The sequence below is a fragment of the Fusarium flagelliforme genome (genome assembly GCF_020744385.1).
Source record: "Fusarium flagelliforme strain FIESC 12 MPI-CAGE-AA-0113 chromosome Unknown B0J16scaffold_6, whole genome shotgun sequence".
Lineage (NCBI taxonomy): Eukaryota > Fungi > Ascomycota > Sordariomycetes > Hypocreales > Nectriaceae > Fusarium > Fusarium flagelliforme.
This window is the reverse complement of record NW_025763508.1, coordinates 548,590-567,602: the sequence shown is the minus strand read 5'-3', so window position 1 is coordinate 567,602 and position 19,013 is coordinate 548,590. Positions and strand designations below refer to the sequence as shown.

The window sequence follows — 19,013 nt, the reverse complement described above, 5'->3', positions numbered from 1 at the left end:
TGTGAAATCTGACCTGTCTTTGCCTATAGCCTATAGGTAAGATATTGCTTTTTCTTACCGTCATTGATGTTTCATGTAGGATTTGTTTCTTCCAGCAAGTGGTCAACTGTTATGTCGTCCTCATTTTGCTTTTTTTCTACACCGTTTTGTCTCTGATGCTAGTCATTTAACAGACTCTCAAACTAAAGAGACGGAGGATAAACTAGAGGTGACAATTAATATGGCAGCGCTGATCAGGCCGCTAGGAAAATATTACGAGAATGGGATCAGCAGTCATAGCGATGATTTTCGGTCGATTGTTCCTGGACCATCTTTGACGCGATTGGCGAGGCTAATCAAATTAGATTAGCTTAGATGAGGGTGTTGTCTTTATGATGAGGTTACCCTATAGACACTCAGTAGATTTCATTTTAATTCCAAATTAAGTCAGAGAGTAGTTAATCTTCTAAGCGCTTCCAATGGTTTGTTTAGTCTTCTGATCGTTATTAAACTATTTATGAAAGCGGATCAAGTGAGGTTGTGTTGATGTTAAAAATGTCCTCTGAACGGAAGGTTCAAGTGAGGTCTTTAGCGACGTCATAAATACAGCCCCGCCAGGTGTACGTGGGGTTGACCTGCCTGAACTCGCCCATCAGTAACCCAAATTACTACCATCAACACATATCTTTCACACTGCATCAAACATCTTCAAGCGAAATCGACTATACCAGAAAATATGTCTCTGACTACAGATCCCGATCCTTCCGGCGGCTGCCCAGCCTTCATCCCCCTTGAAGCGAATCCTCAACTCATGACCACGCTCATCCACAAGCTTGGTATCTCTGACGCTCTCGAGATGCACGACGTCTACTCCCTGACCGATCCCGACCTCCTCGCTTTCATCCCCCGCCCAGCGCTCGCTCTTCTTCTTGTGTTCCCCGTTAGCGCCGTGTACGAGAGCCACCGCATGGCAGAGGATAGCTTGACGGATGAATACAAGGGCAAGGGAGATACAGAGCCTGTCTTGTGGTGGCCTCAAACGATCAAGAATGCCTGTGGTATGATGGGTTTGTTGCATGCTATTACCAATGGAAATGCACGAAACTTCATCCGTACGTTGACCTGTTTTCTGCGAGGATAGAGCTAACATCTAGCAGAGGAGGGATCTACCCTCGATACCATCGTCAAGAAGAGCATGCCTCTCGATCCCCACGGCCGCGCAAAGGTTCTCGAATCCACACCCGAGCTCGCGACTGCCCATAAGGAGGCTGCCACTCAAGGCGACACCCCCGCGCCTGCCGCCGATGACGATGTAGAGCTTCACTACGTTTGCTTCGCCAAGGGAACGGATAACGGACTTTGGGAACTCGATGGACGACGAAAGGGACCCATCCGACGAGGTGATTTGGAAGAGAACGAGGATGTACTGAGTTCTAAGGGCCTGGCGCTTGGTGTCCTCAAGTTTTTGGAGCGTGAGGGTGCTGATTTGAGATTCAGCGCTGTTGCGCTCGCTGGATCTGTTGATTAGATTGGACTACGATACCCATGATGATATGAAAGAGAAAATTTTGAAGATTTATCGGGATACGAGTTATGTCTGGTGTGCCTGTGAACCAATATTTGGCCAAGTGGTCTCAATTAAAGTCACGACGATCCGTGATGTTTACAGCCTGATTGCAACCTGGGGCTGAAGCTAGTGCTCGGTTATTTTGAGAAGCTGAAAGGACATGGCGGATTCCTAAAGCCACATCTCGCTCAGCTCCCCACTTCAAGGCAGCGACTTTTAAAGGTGTATATCTGTCTGGTCGTCCTCCAGAAACACTAGATCGTCTTCAGTCATCAATCATCATGAGTAAGTCTCAACTGTTTCTGCTGGTACTGGAGCTAACAAGTCTAGAAATCGCACGTTGGCTGTTGGGAAGAGGCACCGAGCATGTTGGTCTGGTGCTAGGAAACGATACATCCGGAAAAACAACGTTGATTTATAGATTGAGATACGGCGAACCTGTCCAGACTATTCCAACAATAGGATTCAATGTTGAGACATTTGACTACCCAGATGGGGATAAACTCACGCTGTGGGACATTGGAGGTGGGTTATTGCCATATACCATGGATCTGACTAACAGCACCAGGATGCGATGCAATCCGACCTCTGACTCAACACTACATGTTAAAAGATCGCTTCATCATATTTCTCCAAAGCTGCGAAGACTTGTGTCCCGATAGAATCGAATTCTCTATGGAATATCTTCGCATGTCGATGAGTATGATGGAGGGATTTGAAGCAAAGAACATGTTTATCCTGTTCAACAGGCAGGATCACCTTTCGCCAGAAGAAGCAGCCAAAGTCGTCAAGGACCTCAAGGTGGTTATTGAGAAGGAGATTAAACCATACGAGAATAAGCTCGATATCAGGATCTTGGACTATCCTGGCTTCAGCGCGTTGCATGGTACACAAGTGCATCCCGCTATTGAGGAGATCAGAAAAGCTCTGAAACCTGTTAAGCCAGCACAAAATACAAAGGCTGAGATTGAACAGAGAGAGAAGGGTCCGAGTGAAGAGGAGCTTGTCAATCGGATCAGACAAGCAAATGCCAAAAGTGCCCACGCGAAAACGTTCTGGAAAGCTTTCATGGATGGCAGTCTTGCGTCGTGGGATCATTACACCCATCTTCGAGCAGGTTTCTTCGTTATGCACGATTGCTTTGCGAGTGGACTGGGTCTCTTGGAGTGTGCGGATGAGTTCATGGCGCATTTGAACCGATTGAGGGAGGGTGATCCAGAGAGGTTTCGCAATACAGCGCACAAGTATGGCCCTCTCTGTCTCCCGATGGCTTGATACTAACTGTTGACAGAACAATGACCATTTTCTGGCTTCATCAAATTCAAGTCGCTGCTCTCGAGTACCAAGCAAGCGAGGCACTTGACGAATTCCCTGGGCGGGAACAATACGCAGACATCGTCTTTTCGGCACCACGTCTGATGAACTCTGGTCTGTGGAGGTCTTATTACACCAAGGACCTTCTATTTACACAGGAGGCCAGAGAGAACTGGCATCTTCCGGACTTACAACCACTCCCTACAGTCAGCCAAGTTACCTCCGAGAAGCCACAACAGCAGAAGCCCATCAACGACGTTGACCGACTCCCACGCTTTGCCTTTTCGGTGGTCCAAAAGACGTTGACCTCTAAACTAAGACGTGGAGGAGTCGTCAAACAAGCCCTTGAAGCTCTTCAATCGTCTACAATGCGACTCCGTGCTTCAGACCCTTCAATTCCTCCTTACTCTGAGACACATGCCTACTTCTGGATCCAGATCATCCACGCCTACATTCGCTCCTTAGAAGTCGAGGACTCTTCAGTACAGAACAACTTCAACGGCCTGGGTCCGGCTCTTACCTATGAAGCATTCAGGTCTCTGTTTGGCTTGACGGGCGAGGAATGGCGTCAGTATTATTCACAATCCACATGGGAAAGCATCCCGGCCCGTATGAGCTTCGTGAACCCCGACAAGAAAGCTCTGCCGAACGTGTTTGGTCTGCCATCGCAGGCTAGAATGGATCTTGCTCGGTCGCAGATGGTTAATGCCATAAGCCGTCGCCTGGCTGCACCTTCAGACCTACCGCCTCGCGAAGAGCTGGACTTCCAAGCCGCTGTTCTCATCGATGAAGCGAAGCTTATGCCCGAGTCTGAACTCAACGTCGCCAGCCACGCAAGCCTCTTGCGCTTTCTCTTCAATAGTCTCTCCGGACAAACCGAGCCTGATGCCCAGAAGAGTGCTGCCTCGATTGCTTCTTCTACGGCATTGGAGGTGGCTAAACAGGTCGGTTTGACGCAGAGTATGTTCTGGGTACAGCAGATTCAACTCGCGCTGGCTGGAAAAAATGTCAAAGGGTTTGAGGGTTTTGTTAAAGGAAGCTCGTATCTAGCATATGAGGACCTTCCGTTTACTCATTATTCATCTCAATTGTGGGAGAGTGCTGAGGCGAGGGAGGCTTATGTGCCGCCTGATAGACGGGCGGTTTCTAGCGTTATTGCTAGAAAGGCGTGAAGAGGGAACCTGACTGGATAGAAGGCTATATACAGTTTATTATAGAGTTATAGAGGTATTGCGATGTTCTTGAGGTCGTCTGGGACTTGGGGAGAACTAATACGACCACTCAGCGTGACGCTCGGCACACTGCATCCGACATCCCCAAGACCGCATATGCCGACATTATTGTCCCATCTAAGAGCTCTGCCAACTCCCACTTCTTTATCAGCTAGATAATTCATGATTGGCATCGGCAGATGTACGTTATGACGCAAAACCTGGTGTCTATGTTACAGCTTCGTCAACTCAGATGTGCATCATGATGATATCATGCTACAACCTGTTGCTTTGATAAACGGCCGATAACACATAGGACACGATTGATAACAGAGAAACCACCAAACTGTTACGGATAACTCACTGTATCAATTATAAGCTCGCAATTGAAGATAATGTCTCACGCCGGCCTTCTCAAAGCCGCCCGCCCAGCATGGCGAGCTTCATCCGCAATCCCCAGAGCCGCTGCTCGACCTTTCTCAGTGTATCGTAATCTCAGAGCAACTACTCCAATTCTTTTAGAAGATAAAGAGAAGGGTTTCGGCTTCGTTCGTCATAACAGCCGTCCACCAAAGCCTCGATCGGTGGGTGTGACTGAGATTCGAGGGCCGTATTACTCTGTTATGGGAAAGCGATATCTCCAGGATGTTTTAGAGACGTAAGTATGACGGATAACATATCGTAATAGTTCAAAACTGATTGCTTCCAGTATGGGTCACCATGTAGATGGTCTCAAGTTCGCTGGTGGTTCGTTCTCGTTGTTTCCAGAGGAGAAGCTAACAGAACTTATCAACCTCGCTCATGAACATAACGTCTACGTATCAACAGTAAGTCTTCTTCCACAGACCTCGAACAGATACTGACCATTACCAGGGTGGATGGATGGAGCATATACTTCTGCAATCTAACCCAGGCTGGGCAGTAGACCAGTATCTGAAGAAATGCAAACAGCTCGGTTTCGACGTGATCGAGATTTCAGCTGGCTTCCTTTCCATCCCCCAAGACGATTGGCTTCGTATTGTCGACAAGGTCCATGCAGAAGGTCTTATCGCTAAACCCGAATGCGGCATTCAATTCGGTGCAGGCGGGGACACAGAAGCATCGGAGCTGTCTTCAATCGGAACGTCTGACCCTTCAAAGATCATCAACATGGGCAAGCGCTTCATCGACGCTGGTGTTGAGCGCATCATGATCGAGAGTGAGGGCATCACCGAGAATGTCAAGAGTTGGAGGACAGATGTGATCCAACAGATCTTGAGAGAACTGCCTCAAGAGAAGGTCATGTTTGAAGCCGCGGATCCAAAGGTGTTCAATTGGTACATCAGAGAGTTTGGTACCGACGTCAATTTGTTTGTGGACCATTCGCAGATTGTGCAGTTGTCTTGTTTGAGGGAGGGTATTTGGGGACAATCTGATACGTTTGGGTCGGTCGTCAACTATAGGCCGTGATTCCAAATCGATTGTTGATAAGATTAGGTCAATTGAAGAATTATGTTCGAATGGTGAGCAGTTGATTGATAGATCGTGATGCAATCGCGATGAGCAGGAGCAGCCCCGCGACGGACGCATACTGACATCATCAGCGACACAGATAAATAAGGCAGCCGACACGCTCTTTCCTTCCAAATCTCAATTCTCTCAATTCTTCAGACAAGTTGTAATCGATAAAACAATTCCTCACCTTTCACCAATTCACAAATAATCATCCGCGACCATGTCTCAAGCTGGAAAAGATGGCACTTTCCAACCCGTTCCTGAGGCTCAAGCCCAGAACCTCCCTGGGTACGTCACAATCATCTTACCACCAAGAACAGAGAACTCACTTGCGACAGAACTGAGAAGGCTATGAACCCTACTAGCGAGTCTACAAAGCTAGAAGGCAAGGATGGTTTCGTCGAGTATCGCGCTGCCAACAAGCTCGAGAACTCCAAGGCTCTCATCACTGGTGGAGAGTAAGTCTTACCACACCAAGTCACTACTTTGCTCACCTTCTAACAACTCCAGCTCCGGTATTGGTCGCTCAGTAGCCGTCCTCTTCGCCCGCGAAGGTGCTGACGTGACAATCGTCTACCTCCCTGAAGAGCAAGAAGACGCCGAAGAGACCAAGAAAATGGTCGAGAAGGAGGGCCGCAAGTGTGTTTTGTTCCCCGGAAACCTCATGGACAACGAGACTTGCAAGAACGCCGTTCAGAAGCATGTCGATGAGTTCGGCAAGATCGACGTCCTGGTCAACAATGCCGGGAAGCAGATCATGTGTGAAGACTTTAAGGATATCGATTTGGAGAACGTTGAGAGTACCTTCCGAAGCAACATTCTTCAGATGTTTGCCATGACGAAATATGCTCTTCACCACATGGAGAAGGGTGGCTCGTAAGTGACAATTTAGATGTGCGATTCTTCAGCTAACAGGTGCAGCATTATCAACACAACTTCCACAGTCGCCTTCCGTGGTACCGCCGCAATGGTCGACTACGCCTCTACAAAGGGCGCCATCACTTCATTCACACAATCGCTCTCCAAGCAGCTCGTCAAGAAGGGTATCCGAGTCAATGCTGTCGCTCCAGGACCGGTGCATACTCCTCTCCAGCCCGCGTCTCGACCTGCTGAGCAGATGGAAGGATTCGGAAAGCAGTCACAGCTGGGTCGTGTTGGACAACCCAGTGAGATTGCACCAAGCTATGTGTTCTTGGCTTCCAAGGACGCCACGCTCTTCCATGGACAGGTGCTTCACGCCTATCCTCTTGGCGATTAAAGGGTTTACGGAATGTGGGAGAACGAAAATTGTGCTGTGGTAATTTGAGTTAATAGCGATTTCGAATCATTGTGAACCGCGAAGAGTCATGTTTATCTGGTGATGTACGTGTCGATGGCCCGACGAGACGGCGATTGTTCGCAATGTTACCAATTGAGCAAATGCAATGCTGAAGTGTTTCTCACCTCTCCATGATCCCAGTGACGGACATAATACGCGAGTTCGGTGAGAAAGGTTCTCCCCGCTTATCGTCTCAAGGCCTCGTCACCACAACCTTCGAGAATGTCCCAACAATTCTGAAATGTGATATAAGCCACCATAATCCAATATATCTGCATGTTTCAATAAATCAGGAACGTGATCCTCGTGATTATCACTTCACAGTGCTTTCAGATATTGCATATCCAAACTAGCCTCAATCCTTGCCACTATTCCGAGACATCACCACTGTATTGGTCCTTAGCCGCATAGTGAGTTTTCAACCAGCCAGCCACGTTTTTCGAACGTACCAATTGACGAAGCAGTGGAGATCGACCGTTTGGTTCGAGCTAGTCCAGGAGAGCGGCAGCGGGCCGTGAGACTAGTCAGATCTGATCCATCTCATGGTCTAGACTCAGCTCAACCGCAACATGTCCAATGAAAGGGTTAGTAGCTTACCGGTGAGAGTACATGAAGCTATAGGCGGGGAAGGTTCAGATTTGTCTCGGTATGTGATAGTGAAGGTTCATAAGCTGCGGGGTTGAAGAAACATGAAGGATGATGTGTCGTATATCGGCATAACCCGTTGCGGGAGTTCAGCTCGCCACTTCGTCAACGAAGTATGGAGTAGTTAGACTGAGAGTCTATGGGGGAACTTTGGTTTATAGTATAGTATTTTATATAAATAGGAGAGACTGATCGTGTGGATAGTTCTCGTACCCATCCATCTTCAATTACCATTATTGCACTGTCTCAAGATGTCTACCCCAAAAAGTGCCAATGAACAACACCAGAAGACCGCGGCCTTCAAGCACATGTGGGCTCGTTATGTCGCCCAGAAAGCCTTTGATGATGACGTGAAGGCCGTCACTGCGCGAATGCTCCAAGCGCAGGCAGATGTTCCCGATATGTTCCCCGAGAAAGTCCATGAGGGTGATGCTGTCAGCAAAATCCTCCACAAGTGCCAGAAGGTGACTGGTGTCGGACTGGTCCCCAAGAAGCCTGGCCATTTGGAGATCGGCATCGTTGGTGCTGGTGTTGCCGGACTCTTCACGGCTCTTCTGTTTGACTGGTTGAACGAGGAGTGTGCAGATGACGGACTCAAGATTGACTACGATATCATGGAAGCAGCCAAGATGAACAGACTTGGTGGTCGTCTCTATACCCACCACTTTTCGACTGACCCGCACGACTATTATGATGTCGGAGCCATGCGATTCCCCAACAACAGTATCATGAAGAGGTCAGTTTCATTGCTCATCATATCGATCAACTGCTCACCAGCTTAGAACCTTTCAATTATTCAAGCACATCGGAATCAAGCCAGGCAACGGTGGATTGATCCCTTACTACTTGACTGATGATGAAAACGTTTGCCCTTCTTATTTCAACGACGTTTGTGGAGTTGGAAACGTCTGGACTGATAAGGCGGATGACCCGTTCAAGATCAACTGCGGGCTTCCACAGAAAGAAAGGATTCCAGAGCAGTAAGTCTTCCTCGACCTGTAATAGTTGCATACCTGACGGTTATATAGTCTGCTGAAGACAGATCCTTCGAAGCTGGTTGCGAGGTCTTTGAAGTACTTCATTGACATGGCCGAGGATAAGTTCAATGCAGCTATCGGTGAAGATGACCCAAAGGGACCAAAGCATACAAAGCTCTGGGAGTTCTTAATGGCAGCCGACAAACTAAGCACTCGCCAATTCCTTTCTTCGTAAGTAACTTTCTCGAAGTTTTGCGATTTTCCCATCACGACTGACCTGTCTCAGAGGAGATGGTGACAGGAAGATCGAAGCAGGGGAGGAGCTGGACAACAGCGGGCCCATCCCAGAGGGACCAGGCTTCAACTACAACACGATCGAGTGGCTTGAGTCGGCGACTTAGTAAGTGATAAAAAGTCGAGTATTTGAAGCCCTGCTAATAAGACCTCCAGTGGCACTGGCTGGTATGATCAGTCTCTTACCGAATGCATCCTTGAGGAGCTTGACTTTGCTACTCCTGATAAAAAAGGCGTCAACTTCTGGTGGTGTATTGACGGAGGCGCCCAAACAATCGCAAGGAAGATGGCCGAAAAGATCGAGAAACCTATCCAATACAACAGTCAAGTCGTGGCCATTGATGCCCAGGTAGAGGAACGCAAGAAGAAGGGACCGAACGAGTACACAGGAATGAAACTCCGCATCAACAAGAACCAGGTCATCAAGGAGAAAGAGTACTTTGCCATCTTCAACAGTACTACCCTTGGTGCCCTCCAGAGAATGGACCTCAAGGATGCTGGTCTGCTCTGGGGCACGAAGCAGGCCATTCGCGCCCTTGGGTACGGCGCCTCTTGCAAGGTCGGAATTAAATTTGAATCAGCGTGGTGGCAGCAGGAACCTTTCAAGATCAAGCAGGGTGGTATCGCACATACTGATCTTCCTCTTCGAGTGTGTGTATACCCATCTTACAACATCGAGAGTAACGAAGGAGCGGACTGGGACCCCAACAAGCCTGCTGTTCTTCTATGCTCGTATACGTGGGGCCAGGACGCCCAGCGCATCGGATCCTTGATCTCGGCCGAGACTCCCAAGAATGAAGAGCAACTTCTCTCAGTTCTCTTGCATGACCTTGCACTTCTCCATGCCAAGCCAGATCAGGGCTGGGGCTACGACAGGCTTCTTGCTCATCTTAAGGATCAATACCAAGATCATCATGCTTATGATTGGTATAGAGATGAGAACATGTCGGGCGCCTTTGCCTACTTTGGACCAAGTCAGTTCTCCAACATGTGGCAAGAGATCATCAAGCCCAATGCCTTCGGACAGCTGTACCTCATCGGCGAGGCATCATCATCGCACCACGCCTGGGTTGTGGGTGCACTGGAGAGTGTCGTTCGCGCCGTATATCTCATGTTTGAAGGTCTCCAGAAGCAAGAACCCGAGAACGCAGCATACAACCGTGTTGTCAAGTTGCTGAGCCAGACACCACAACCGGAGTCTGAAGGTGGTGATGTGTTTGGATCAGATAAATCGGAACAGCCTCAGAAACTCCCTAGTGGTCTACCATTTTACCCACTGCCGGAGGAAATGCCTAAGCGGCAATTGAAGGCTCAATCCGATGCAAAGCTCGTGCGAGATCCATTGGAAGATGTCAAGTATGGGCCAGAGGTTTCTTTGCTGTTTTCTAGTGCCATGGTGGCACTGAGTTTGATTGAGAGTTTTGTTGAGTTGCAGGTCGAAGTACCGAAGGAGACCGCTTAGTAGACAATATGTGCAAGCATCGAGGCTACCGACGGGAGGTGAAGTGTCAAGGATTTCCGTTGTGTATCTAGCACCATGGTATCAGAAAAGTCGAATGAACAAAAGAATCTGGTCACCTGATGTGGATTTAGACCCTTCGTCATGGTGTAAGAAGAATTGGCCGCCGAGAGCATAAGAGATGAAATAATTTGGTCACTTTATGCGAGCTTAGATGGGCTTTTGGGCTACTTTATTTCGGTAGTCTAAGCCTTAGAGGACATTCTTTCTGTTACTCACCTACCCTTCTCAGGGGATACTTCTTCCACTACCCAGTATCCATACACTCTCATCATAGCGAAGCAGGCGTTGCGGTACTGTTCGTCGAAGCAGTTCCCTTGATCGCGGGATATGCACAGCCGGGACATCAAAGAGATATATCATCCCATAGTGAGCCACGCAAAGCACGTTCCCTGATCCAGTTCTTACATGTGTAGATTTGCTCGTCATCTACATTCTGAAAAGCCGGATCGTATTGTGGGTCGATTATCACAGTCCTGATCGACATGAGATTGTCGGGATCCAAGTCTCGCCAGCTCTCTGTGTATGATTCGAAGTCGTAAGGCTGGCGATACCAATCACATAGCGCTATCGTAATTTCTGGTCCTTGATACTTCTGTGAATTTTGTCCTGTAGCTTCAGCCCACGTGGCGAATAATTCGCCCTTGATGTCGTGTCGACGTGAGTTGTCAGAGTCTGCACGTGGAAAAACCGCATTGTGCAACTGGGGGCACAGAAGCATGTCCTTCCATAGCTCGGGCACCATATAAACATTGTAGAGGGATATACGCTGAAGGTTCGGCCATTTGGTCCACACCTGTGGCTCGCTGTGGTCTTCTTTGGTGGCCAAGTACAGTTCGTCGTTGATGCTGACAAGTTCTTCGATACTGACCAGCGCTTCGAACCCCTCTCTGAGAAGCTTCCGAACGCCGTGCTCATCATCTGCAGGATACAGACTGCGAAGTGGCATGTCCACAACGATAGTTTTAAGACCCGGAGCCAAAGTCAGGAGTAGGCTCTTGACAGCCTCGCACATGTCAATGTCCTCGAGCGGCGATGGCGGAAAGTCATCCTCTTCGGGAATTTCATCGACGAATTCAGGTGTTGAGCCCGGACTTGGATCTGGAAACAGACGAAGAAACAGCCTCGTAGGGCGATAAGCTTCGCATGACCGACCTGTGACTATACCCTGTTGAGAAACAGAATCGCGACAACGGTAGAGACGATCTTTCGAGTCAATGTAGAGACAATTTTGCCAAAGCAGTCGGGTTGCAGTAGGGTTGACTGCTTTGGACACCAATGTGCAACTGAGCAGCGTTTTCGTGACGACATTTGAGGCGGAAAAGATCGATCGGTGAATAGTCCCGGGGATCAGATTCTCAACAACCAAAAGGATGACCTCCAAGGGTAACTTGACCCTGTGATTGTCGAATTGAGTTTCCATTCTGGGCTTCAAACTGGGTTGACGCCTGCTAAAGAGATCGTCTGATGTCGTGAGGTATACCGTTGAGATCGCCCTGTTCTGTTCTATAGTGCCTGTTGGATAGAAGAAAGAACGAGACGGAATATTTTGGTCGCTTTACGATAGGTAGCTTAGACTAGTAATTAGGCCACTGTATTTTGGCGCTCCAAGCCCAAGACTATCCATATGTTAGGTGGGTCGTACACGGTAGATATTGCCCGGGCGAAAGTCAATGCAAGGTCGAGATTGAGGAATGGAGGAGATGGTCGTTGCCTTCCTACCGTTTCCCTTATACCTGCCGAATGTTGGAGTTGAGGAAGAGCGGAGTGACTCACGGGCTGTGAAGTGGGGTTGCTGGAGGACAGGACGCTGACAAGGCACCCTGACGCTTATCGATTGTACCCGACTGCACCAATTCCACTGACGCATGGCCTTTCAGGGGTTTATCAGCTACAAGCTCGGGGCAAAGAGAATCGACTTTGGCACGGGCATGTTGGATATTTCAACCTACAGTCTCAGATGGCCTCAAATATTACCACATTCACTGCAACTGTTATCGCCATTATACTTCAACATACTCAAATTGCAAAGGTGAACCAAACTCCTAACAAATGCCTGCTATATTACCCAAATAGACCATCAACAACTTATTACCACCCTCATCCACGTCGTCCGAATCTCTTGCCCTTGGGTTCTTTATTCCACGGCATCACCCGACCCTTCTGGTAACGTTTCGCATACTCTGTCAATTCCCAATCACCCCATTTCTTCTCCTGACCCGTACTCACCAAAGAGACGATCAAAGTCGGCCTCGCCCTGGTCAACTCTCTCATGGATTTCATAAATTCCTTGTCACTTTCGTTGTTCACCATAACAAGCGATTTCAGATCAGGAGCCCACTCGAGATGTTCATGGAGTTCATCAAACACCTCGCCGGTAAGAGTCTCGGTTGAGCTCATACCACCGGAGACTTCTAAAATCTTGAGATTGGGCATACCCTTTAGGAAGGCAGCGATACCTTCGTCAGAGATTTCTCTTGTGCCTTGAGTTCAAGGCTCTTTAGGTTGGGCAACGCCGTGGCTAGATGGATAGCTCCTTGGTTTGTGACGGCTTGAGCGTCATTCTTTGCGTCATAACTGACATTTGTGTACCTGAACGCCAACTGTGTGATCTTTTCACGAACTTGACGTTGCAGAACTGCAATATCGTCGATGTGTTCACTGATTGATGTTAGTTCTGATTCAAGATACACTGTCGGATTGACTTACTCGGTCAAAACAAAGTGATGACCAAAGGTAATGATTCTGGTGGCTGTTCCAATTTGTTTAAAGAATAAGCCATCCCACTCCCTTTCGCTGTAGTTAAAAGTGGCATCCTTAACACCTTTGAAGACTGGTTTCATGAGTCTTTGCTTTTGCCTTTCGAGACCTATAACAGGTGCATCTACAGCAGAGTTGATCTTAGCTGTTCGAATTGGAGGCATTTTGAAGCAATGGTTAATTTGATTGTCGAGTGTTGAAGTTTAAAGGGTCCGACAGAACGATGGGACTTACACCAAGTTAAATAGGCTCTCCACAGACGTGTATAGTGGTCGCGACGCGTTGCGGGGTGACAAAGTTGCTGTCTAATTCAATTAGACTATCTCGCGTGCCTGAAGGACCTTGCAAAGAAGCAAAAAACTCGGATTGACCTGAACCTGAACCTAGGTACAGTGTATGTACAGATATATCCCTGCCGATTCCCCGCGACAACATGATAGATCAAATTGATAAAACTCAATCACATGCTATAATCTATGATAATAAAGAACAAATGGATAAATATTGCGTAGATGTAAACCTCTTAATCTCTAGGTATCATATCTCAATCTCCAGCAACACGTATATATGCCCACCACCAAACGCCATGCTAAAACATCAACCCCACAAAAGCAATTATATAATCTACAAGGATCGTCACTAACGATCCGTCCCTGCAAATTTAACACTCTTCCTTCTTTCCCTCTCCCCTGTAGCAACCGCCCTCCCAGGACTTGAGCTCAAGATCCCGCCACTGCCCTTGTTCAGTGCATCTCTGGCCATACCAACCGCTCTACTCTGGGGGATATCGTTTCCATCACTCTTCACAGAACGATCTGTTCCTGGACGTGGACTTGAGCGACGGCTGCTGCTTGTTGCGCGATCGTCTCTAGCACGAGTCTTCTCAACAGTTGCGCGACCGATCTCGTCAGCCCGCGCGGTGGTTGTTTCCCCGCGGTATCGGCCCGGAAGACATGCATGGCCACACCCGTCGAGAGGACAACAGCCATCGCTGAAGGTTGCTGAAGCACCAGTGTCGGGCGTGTCAATTGGCGCATGCCATGCTTGGAGGCAGGATGCATGGCCACCGTGTGCACAGCCGGGACAGTACCACCACTCAGAAAGGAATGAGCCCACTGAGGCCATTGCAGTAGAGACTTCGATAGGAGTGAACTCTGCTTGTGTTGGTTCTCGATGTCCGCAGACAGCACAAGGTGCCATAGACGTACGACAGCGCTCGCAGGTCCATATCCCTTCTGGTCCGTTCTTGGGATCAAGCTCTCTTGGCTTTTTGCATGAAGAGCAAAAGAAACTAACCTTTCCATTCTGCTGGGCTGGCGTGAAAATGGCAGTGTAGTTTTCGCCCCATTGCGGAAGACCTTCCGGCCATCCTTGAACACAAAGATTCCGTAGAAGTGACGCCTCGATAAAGAGACCCATGGACATCAGTCGAGAGTGATGTTGTCGCAGAACAGCGCTTGCCTGGTGGTAGTCGATGACAAACTCAGGTACTAAAGGCTTTAGTAGAAGAACAATCGCCGACGCATTGAGGGCGGAAGATCGAGACTCGTAGTGCAATGCTTCTGTAATGGAGTTGTAGGGATCAAGCGGTGATACCATAGGTGATTCGCCTGAAGTAACGGTGGGGAATGGGTATAAAGGGTCGTCATCCCAAGCAAGATAGTCCGTCTCTACAACATGAGGTCGAAGATCTTTGTGAACGGGAAATAGGTTCTTGAGAGGGCTGGTGGTCCGATTGGGATGGCTTGCGGGGGCAAGCAATTGCGGCTGAGGGGATTCCACCTTTGTCGGAAGTGATTGAGGTGCAGTCTTGACGGGCGAGTCAGACTCAACTGGCTCTGACGTTTGAGAAGGGTACGAATCGTCGGTTCCCATCGTGGTCTGCGAAATTAAAAAGACCTCTTCTGGAGAGTCTGTTGTCGGTTCCTTGATCCGTGGTTTAGGCGAATCTGTGGGTGTATCTTCCAGATGGACTTCCTCGCCACGGATGTGACTTGGATATTCCTCGTTCTCCTTTTCCATATCGGAAGCATGTCTCGCAAGACTCGAAAGCCAAGGGCCAGTACTCTTAGAAACCGACGTTGGTGGTTGTTTGGTAGCATCAGAAGTCGAAAACATCTGAGAAAAGCTCTCGTCCGAATCGTGACGTGTAACTCCCTGTACTTGAGGGCTCGCGGGTCCCAACGATAGAGGCTCTTTCTTCTTGGGAGGAACATCGACAGCCTTGAGCAAGACCTCGGCGTCGTAAAAGTCGTATCCTTCAGTGCTAGAGATCTGTGAGCTTTCGGTCTCATGGCTGACGTCGGATATAGGAGCAGAGTCCAGACGCCGTCGGGGAGTGTCTTCGAACCGGTCATTTATGCCAGGCCCAAGACTTAATTCGTCAGGCTCTGAGACTGCTGCCAATTTCTTGCCAACTTGGGCGTTGTCTTTGTCTGCGGCATCAGCCGGTCGCGCAAGTGGCGTTGCGACGTTGGACGTGCTTTCGAATCCCAAGGCGAGGAGGGATCGCGTGCTTAGAGAGCGGCCGTTTAGTCCTGACTTTGGAGGCGCTCGTCGGGGCGTCTCGTCGCCGGGCGTTCGACTGCCAGTATAAAGGTCAACGGGTTTTAACAATCCACTTCCCTTTCTCTCTTCTATCTTCACTTTGTGAAAGCGTCCGAGACGTGTATCCAGATGGTATTGAGCCCGTCGATCGAGAAGTATTCCGACTGTATAAGACAGAATGCGCCATGTTTGAGCCAATCGAAACAGCGAGACACTTTCGGCTGCACGGGCGTAATGTTCCATTATAATGCCAACTCGCTCATTGAGCGGTTTGCCATCTTCAACGTATGGAAGCTCTTGCCGGATTGTCTCAAGGTACAATCCAGAGAGATATTGGTAGATCTGCGTTGTTTTCACAGCAGGCAAACGACCAAAAGCCATTGTTTGTTGAGTCTTGAAGAGACCTGTGACATTAATAGCTTGATCGAGCGCGAGGAGGGGCTTATTATCATCAGCAAGACTGGAACCAGATGGTGGTGTTGTGCTCATCTGGGATCTCCCTGCTTTCCTGCGATTCCGCCGTCTAGGACCGAGAAAACTGCCCACTACATCCTCCTCTGAGTCGCTACGACTGATGCTCAACATTGGGGCGTTAGGACTTGAGCCATAAGGTCCACGGGGTACTATTTCGGCATGGTGTGTGACTGGAGGTCGAGGTCGGTTGCTTGAATGGGATCGTTCGTCAAGGAACATCATGACGTCGCCTTTGGGGGAGAATGCCATAGATGAAGTCGATTGGCGATCAATAACCTTGGGCGCGTATGCGACGTCGCTCTGCGTAAACAGTCCATCCTGTCCAACAGTCCATAGCATATCCTGATCTTGCCATAGTAGGGCTGCTGGCGAAGAGTCGAATCTCTCGATCTCTTTGTAAGGCATGGTAGGTCGAGCCAAGTCCCAGATGTGTACTGCTGAAGTTCCATATCGACGAGAGCTGCTATCGTCATAAGACACCGCGATCTGAGCAACGCGCTTGTTCTGAGCTGTAGCAGACCAAAGACCTGGCCTCCATGCGATAGTCCAGATCGGTGCTGGGGTTGTAACAGACCACTTTGGCTTTTGCCTTTTGTCAGCTGTACTGCTGAGGTCCCAGACATGAAGCTTTGTATCTCGGCCGGCACTGATCAGATGATTGCCGTCGGGATGCCATGCGATGGATGCGCATGCCTTCTCGTGCGCATTTATCCTCAGCAATGGCCTTGCTGGTTGTCGTACATCCCATTTGAGAACCACTCCACCCTCAGTACAACAAGCCATCTCGTGCCCAACCTTTGGCGACCACTTTACTTGGCGGACCGAGTCGATACATTTCAACGGTGCGAACCGTTGGCGAAACGTTATACCACCTCGTCCCTGAATAGGCGCCGACGTATCAAAGACACGCGCCATGCCATCTTGACTACCCGAGAGTAGCCAACTCTTGAGGTGCGGATTGACATCCAGTGTGTTAACCTGTCGTGAATCCTCCTGCGTCTGCATATACTCCAATGGCTCCGCCGAACCAGACCCGAGCCGAGTGATATCGTATGCGAAAATCTTGCCATTCGCGCAAGCCGTGAATATTGTCGAACCACCATGCCATCTAACATCACGTATACTAAGCTGATCAGCGGCCTGGTTGCCCTTAATTCCGGCAGGTTGAGCGGTAATCACAGCTCTCAAATCCACGCCCTCGCGAAAGTTGAAGTTGAAGTTTGAGGGGTCGTCGAGAATAACCGTCTTGAGGATATGGCCACCCGCAAGGACAGCGGCTCTTCGATCGGGGGAGACATCGAGCGCTAATATCGGAACTCCAGCTTTATATACGGCATCTTGAGACTTTGGCGGTCGAAACGAAGCGGCGATTGTAGAGGCAGGTGCACTTGTTATTGAGAGATTGCTTGAATCGCCTGCGGGGGTCTCGGTTGAAGCTTTGCCGAGGAGCTTACGCATTATCCTGGAGTCGCGATTATACATGATTGCGGGTGTGATTAGCCGCTTGCGACGCCATTGAGTGTGGTTCAATGGGCCATCAATGGCATATCCGATGGGTCTCGTGAATGCGATACCGGTCGATCTAATATGGATGGGATTTGGTGTTTGGGAAGTTGAGCCCGAGATGAGCTCATGTGGGTCCGAAGCCGGGATAATCACGTGCGATCCTTCGATGCAATGGTGCAACCCACACGGCAGGCAGCTCGTCTCCAACCCAACGGATCTAACGTTGTAACTGGACAAGGAATTCAACTTTCTCTGTCGAAACTCAAGTTGTTAATCGCCGCCAGACCGACACGATCAGCTCAAATAATAGATACGTTCGTTGTACCTCTCTTCGATTCATCCGACCTCAACACCACCTTGTGGATCTGACATCTGCCAGTCTCTTGGCTTGCTCGGTAGCGACCCACATTCCCTAGCGTCCGCTGTCCGACCCCTTGATATGCCAGCATCTATACCCCACCAAATAATACGGAGACTCACTCGACACTCGTTGAGTTGTGTCAAAACCTTTTCCCTGTACGGATATATCGCAATTCATTGATAATGCCGAGTCCGAAGGATTCGGAGGAACCACCGTCCATTCGCTTGTTGCAATCAGTCATACGATGTCACACAGCAGCTGGGGTAGAAAATTGCGTCTAAAATAGGAACAGGAACACTGCCTCAAGATGTCACCGCACTTCGTCATTTTCTTCACCCATCCTATGCGGTAAACGGAAATGCAAATGGCTAAAGTGCCTTACGGTTAGCGGCCTCCCTGGGCTGCCTGACAGCCTCTCTACTGCTGGGCGCCCAGGATAAACTGCCGACATTGCTGCGACCGGGCAGAACAGGGCAGCAGGGCTAGCCTTAACGTCAAATGTCACATTGATGCTACGCCGGAACTAGAGCCACAAATGGGCCGTTGGTCACTCGAATCAAAGGTTATGATGAATGGGGCCAGTATAAGGCTGAAATGCCATCAAAGCGTCTCGACAACGAAACCATCTGTTGCGCAAACCGGCTTTCGATCTCTGGAAAGACACGAAGGATTCATGCTGCGAAGCTAGAGAGTTCCTTGATGGATGGCCTGCCCAGCATGCTAAGCTTTACTGGAAGAAGTCACTGCAATCTCCAGCGCGATTACCCGCTCCAATTTCGCAGGGGTGTAAGTGGGATGCTGCCACAACATGGGGTCCAAAAAGACCATGATTTGCGGATTGCGAATGGTCAGCTTACAGACCAGACCCTGCAACGACTTTTGAAACCTTGCTTAGCGAACATAGAGTTGCAAGATCGTCGTTATAAAGGATTACAGCAGCGCCCCCAATGGTCCTACCTTGCTGGTTCTCGCCCTTTTTTTCTTTCTCAGTATTCTTTTAATATTACGGTGGTTCCCTTGACGATCTTCGGTCGAGTTTCGTTTCGC

The 19,013-nt window shown here is 49.2% G+C and overlaps 6 protein-coding genes across 6 annotated transcripts; 3 read left to right on the top strand and 3 right to left on the bottom strand.

Annotated features, from left to right (window-relative positions):
- The first annotated feature begins 552 nt into the window (after window positions 1-552).
- On the top strand, window positions 553-4,269 carry B0J16DRAFT_416880 (uncharacterized protein). Its single transcript, XM_046133635.1, has 6 exons — window positions 553-1,091; window positions 1,137-1,498; window positions 1,753-1,831; window positions 1,877-2,071; window positions 2,115-2,790; window positions 2,838-4,269. The coding sequence occupies exons 1-6, from the start codon at window positions 716-718 to the stop codon at window positions 4,030-4,032; spliced, it is 2,883 nt and encodes a 960-aa protein (XP_045979757.1). The 5' UTR covers window positions 553-715; the 3' UTR covers window positions 4,033-4,269.
- A 78-nt stretch (window positions 4,270-4,347) lies between these two features.
- Window positions 4,348-6,823, top strand: B0J16DRAFT_364074 (uncharacterized protein; the record flags this gene model as incomplete). Its single annotated transcript, XM_046129918.1, has 7 exons — window positions 4,348-4,729; window positions 4,781-4,898; window positions 4,945-5,404; window positions 5,796-5,853; window positions 5,904-6,023; window positions 6,076-6,441; window positions 6,487-6,823. Exons 1-7 carry the CDS (start codon window positions 4,467-4,469, stop codon window positions 6,821-6,823), a joined length of 1,722 nt encoding a protein of 573 aa, XP_045979756.1. The 5' UTR covers window positions 4,348-4,466.
- A 956-nt stretch (window positions 6,824-7,779) lies between these two features.
- B0J16DRAFT_357270 (uncharacterized protein) lies at window positions 7,780-10,261 on the top strand (the record flags this gene model as incomplete). The annotated part of the gene is made up of 5 exons (XM_046129531.1): window positions 7,780-8,264; window positions 8,311-8,508; window positions 8,557-8,736; window positions 8,792-8,905; window positions 8,956-10,261. 5 exons carry the CDS (start codon window positions 7,780-7,782, stop codon window positions 10,259-10,261), a joined length of 2,283 nt encoding a protein of 760 aa, XP_045979755.1.
- Window positions 10,262-10,462: 201 nt separating this feature from the next.
- B0J16DRAFT_167341 (uncharacterized protein) lies at window positions 10,463-12,046 on the bottom strand. The gene is made up of 2 exons (XM_046122335.1): window positions 11,964-12,046; window positions 10,463-11,889 (listed from the first exon to the last, which is right to left on the bottom strand). Exon 2 carries the CDS (start codon window positions 11,739-11,741, stop codon window positions 10,665-10,667), a length of 1,077 nt encoding a protein of 358 aa, XP_045979754.1. The 5' UTR covers window positions 11,742-11,889; window positions 11,964-12,046; the 3' UTR covers window positions 10,463-10,664.
- A 372-nt stretch (window positions 12,047-12,418) lies between these two features.
- Window positions 12,419-13,242, bottom strand: B0J16DRAFT_322666 (uncharacterized protein; the record flags this gene model as incomplete). The annotated part of the gene is made up of 3 exons (XM_046125723.1): window positions 12,419-12,739; window positions 12,778-12,979; window positions 13,028-13,242. 3 exons carry the CDS (start codon window positions 13,240-13,242, stop codon window positions 12,419-12,421), a joined length of 738 nt encoding a protein of 245 aa, XP_045979753.1.
- A 139-nt stretch (window positions 13,243-13,381) lies between these two features.
- Window positions 13,382-17,686, bottom strand: B0J16DRAFT_346407 (uncharacterized protein). The gene has a single exon (XM_046128446.1). The coding sequence runs from the start codon at window positions 17,579-17,581 to the stop codon at window positions 13,718-13,720; it is 3,864 nt and encodes a 1,287-aa protein (XP_045979752.1). The 5' UTR covers window positions 17,582-17,686; the 3' UTR covers window positions 13,382-13,717.
- Window positions 17,687-19,013: the final 1,327 nt, after the last annotated feature.

Excerpts from the sequence above, each read along its gene's own strand:
- B0J16DRAFT_416880 (XM_046133635.1), top strand. The coding sequence starts at position 716 with ATGTCTCTGACTACAGATCCCGATCCTTCCGGCGGCTGCCCAGCCTTC. Across the intron at positions 1,092-1,136 it reads AAATGCACGAAACTTCATCC|AGGAGGGATCTACCCTCGAT; the intron begins GTACGTTGACCT and ends AACATCTAGCAG. Across the intron at positions 2,791-2,837 it reads TTTCGCAATACAGCGCACAA|AACAATGACCATTTTCTGGC; the intron begins GTATGGCCCTCT and ends AACTGTTGACAG.
- B0J16DRAFT_167341 (XM_046122335.1), bottom strand. The coding sequence starts at position 11,741 with ATGGAAACTCAATTCGACAATCACAGGGTCAAGTTACCCTTGGAGGTC.
- B0J16DRAFT_346407 (XM_046128446.1), bottom strand. The coding sequence starts at position 17,581 with ATGTATAATCGCGACTCCAGGATAATGCGTAAGCTCCTCGGCAAAGCT.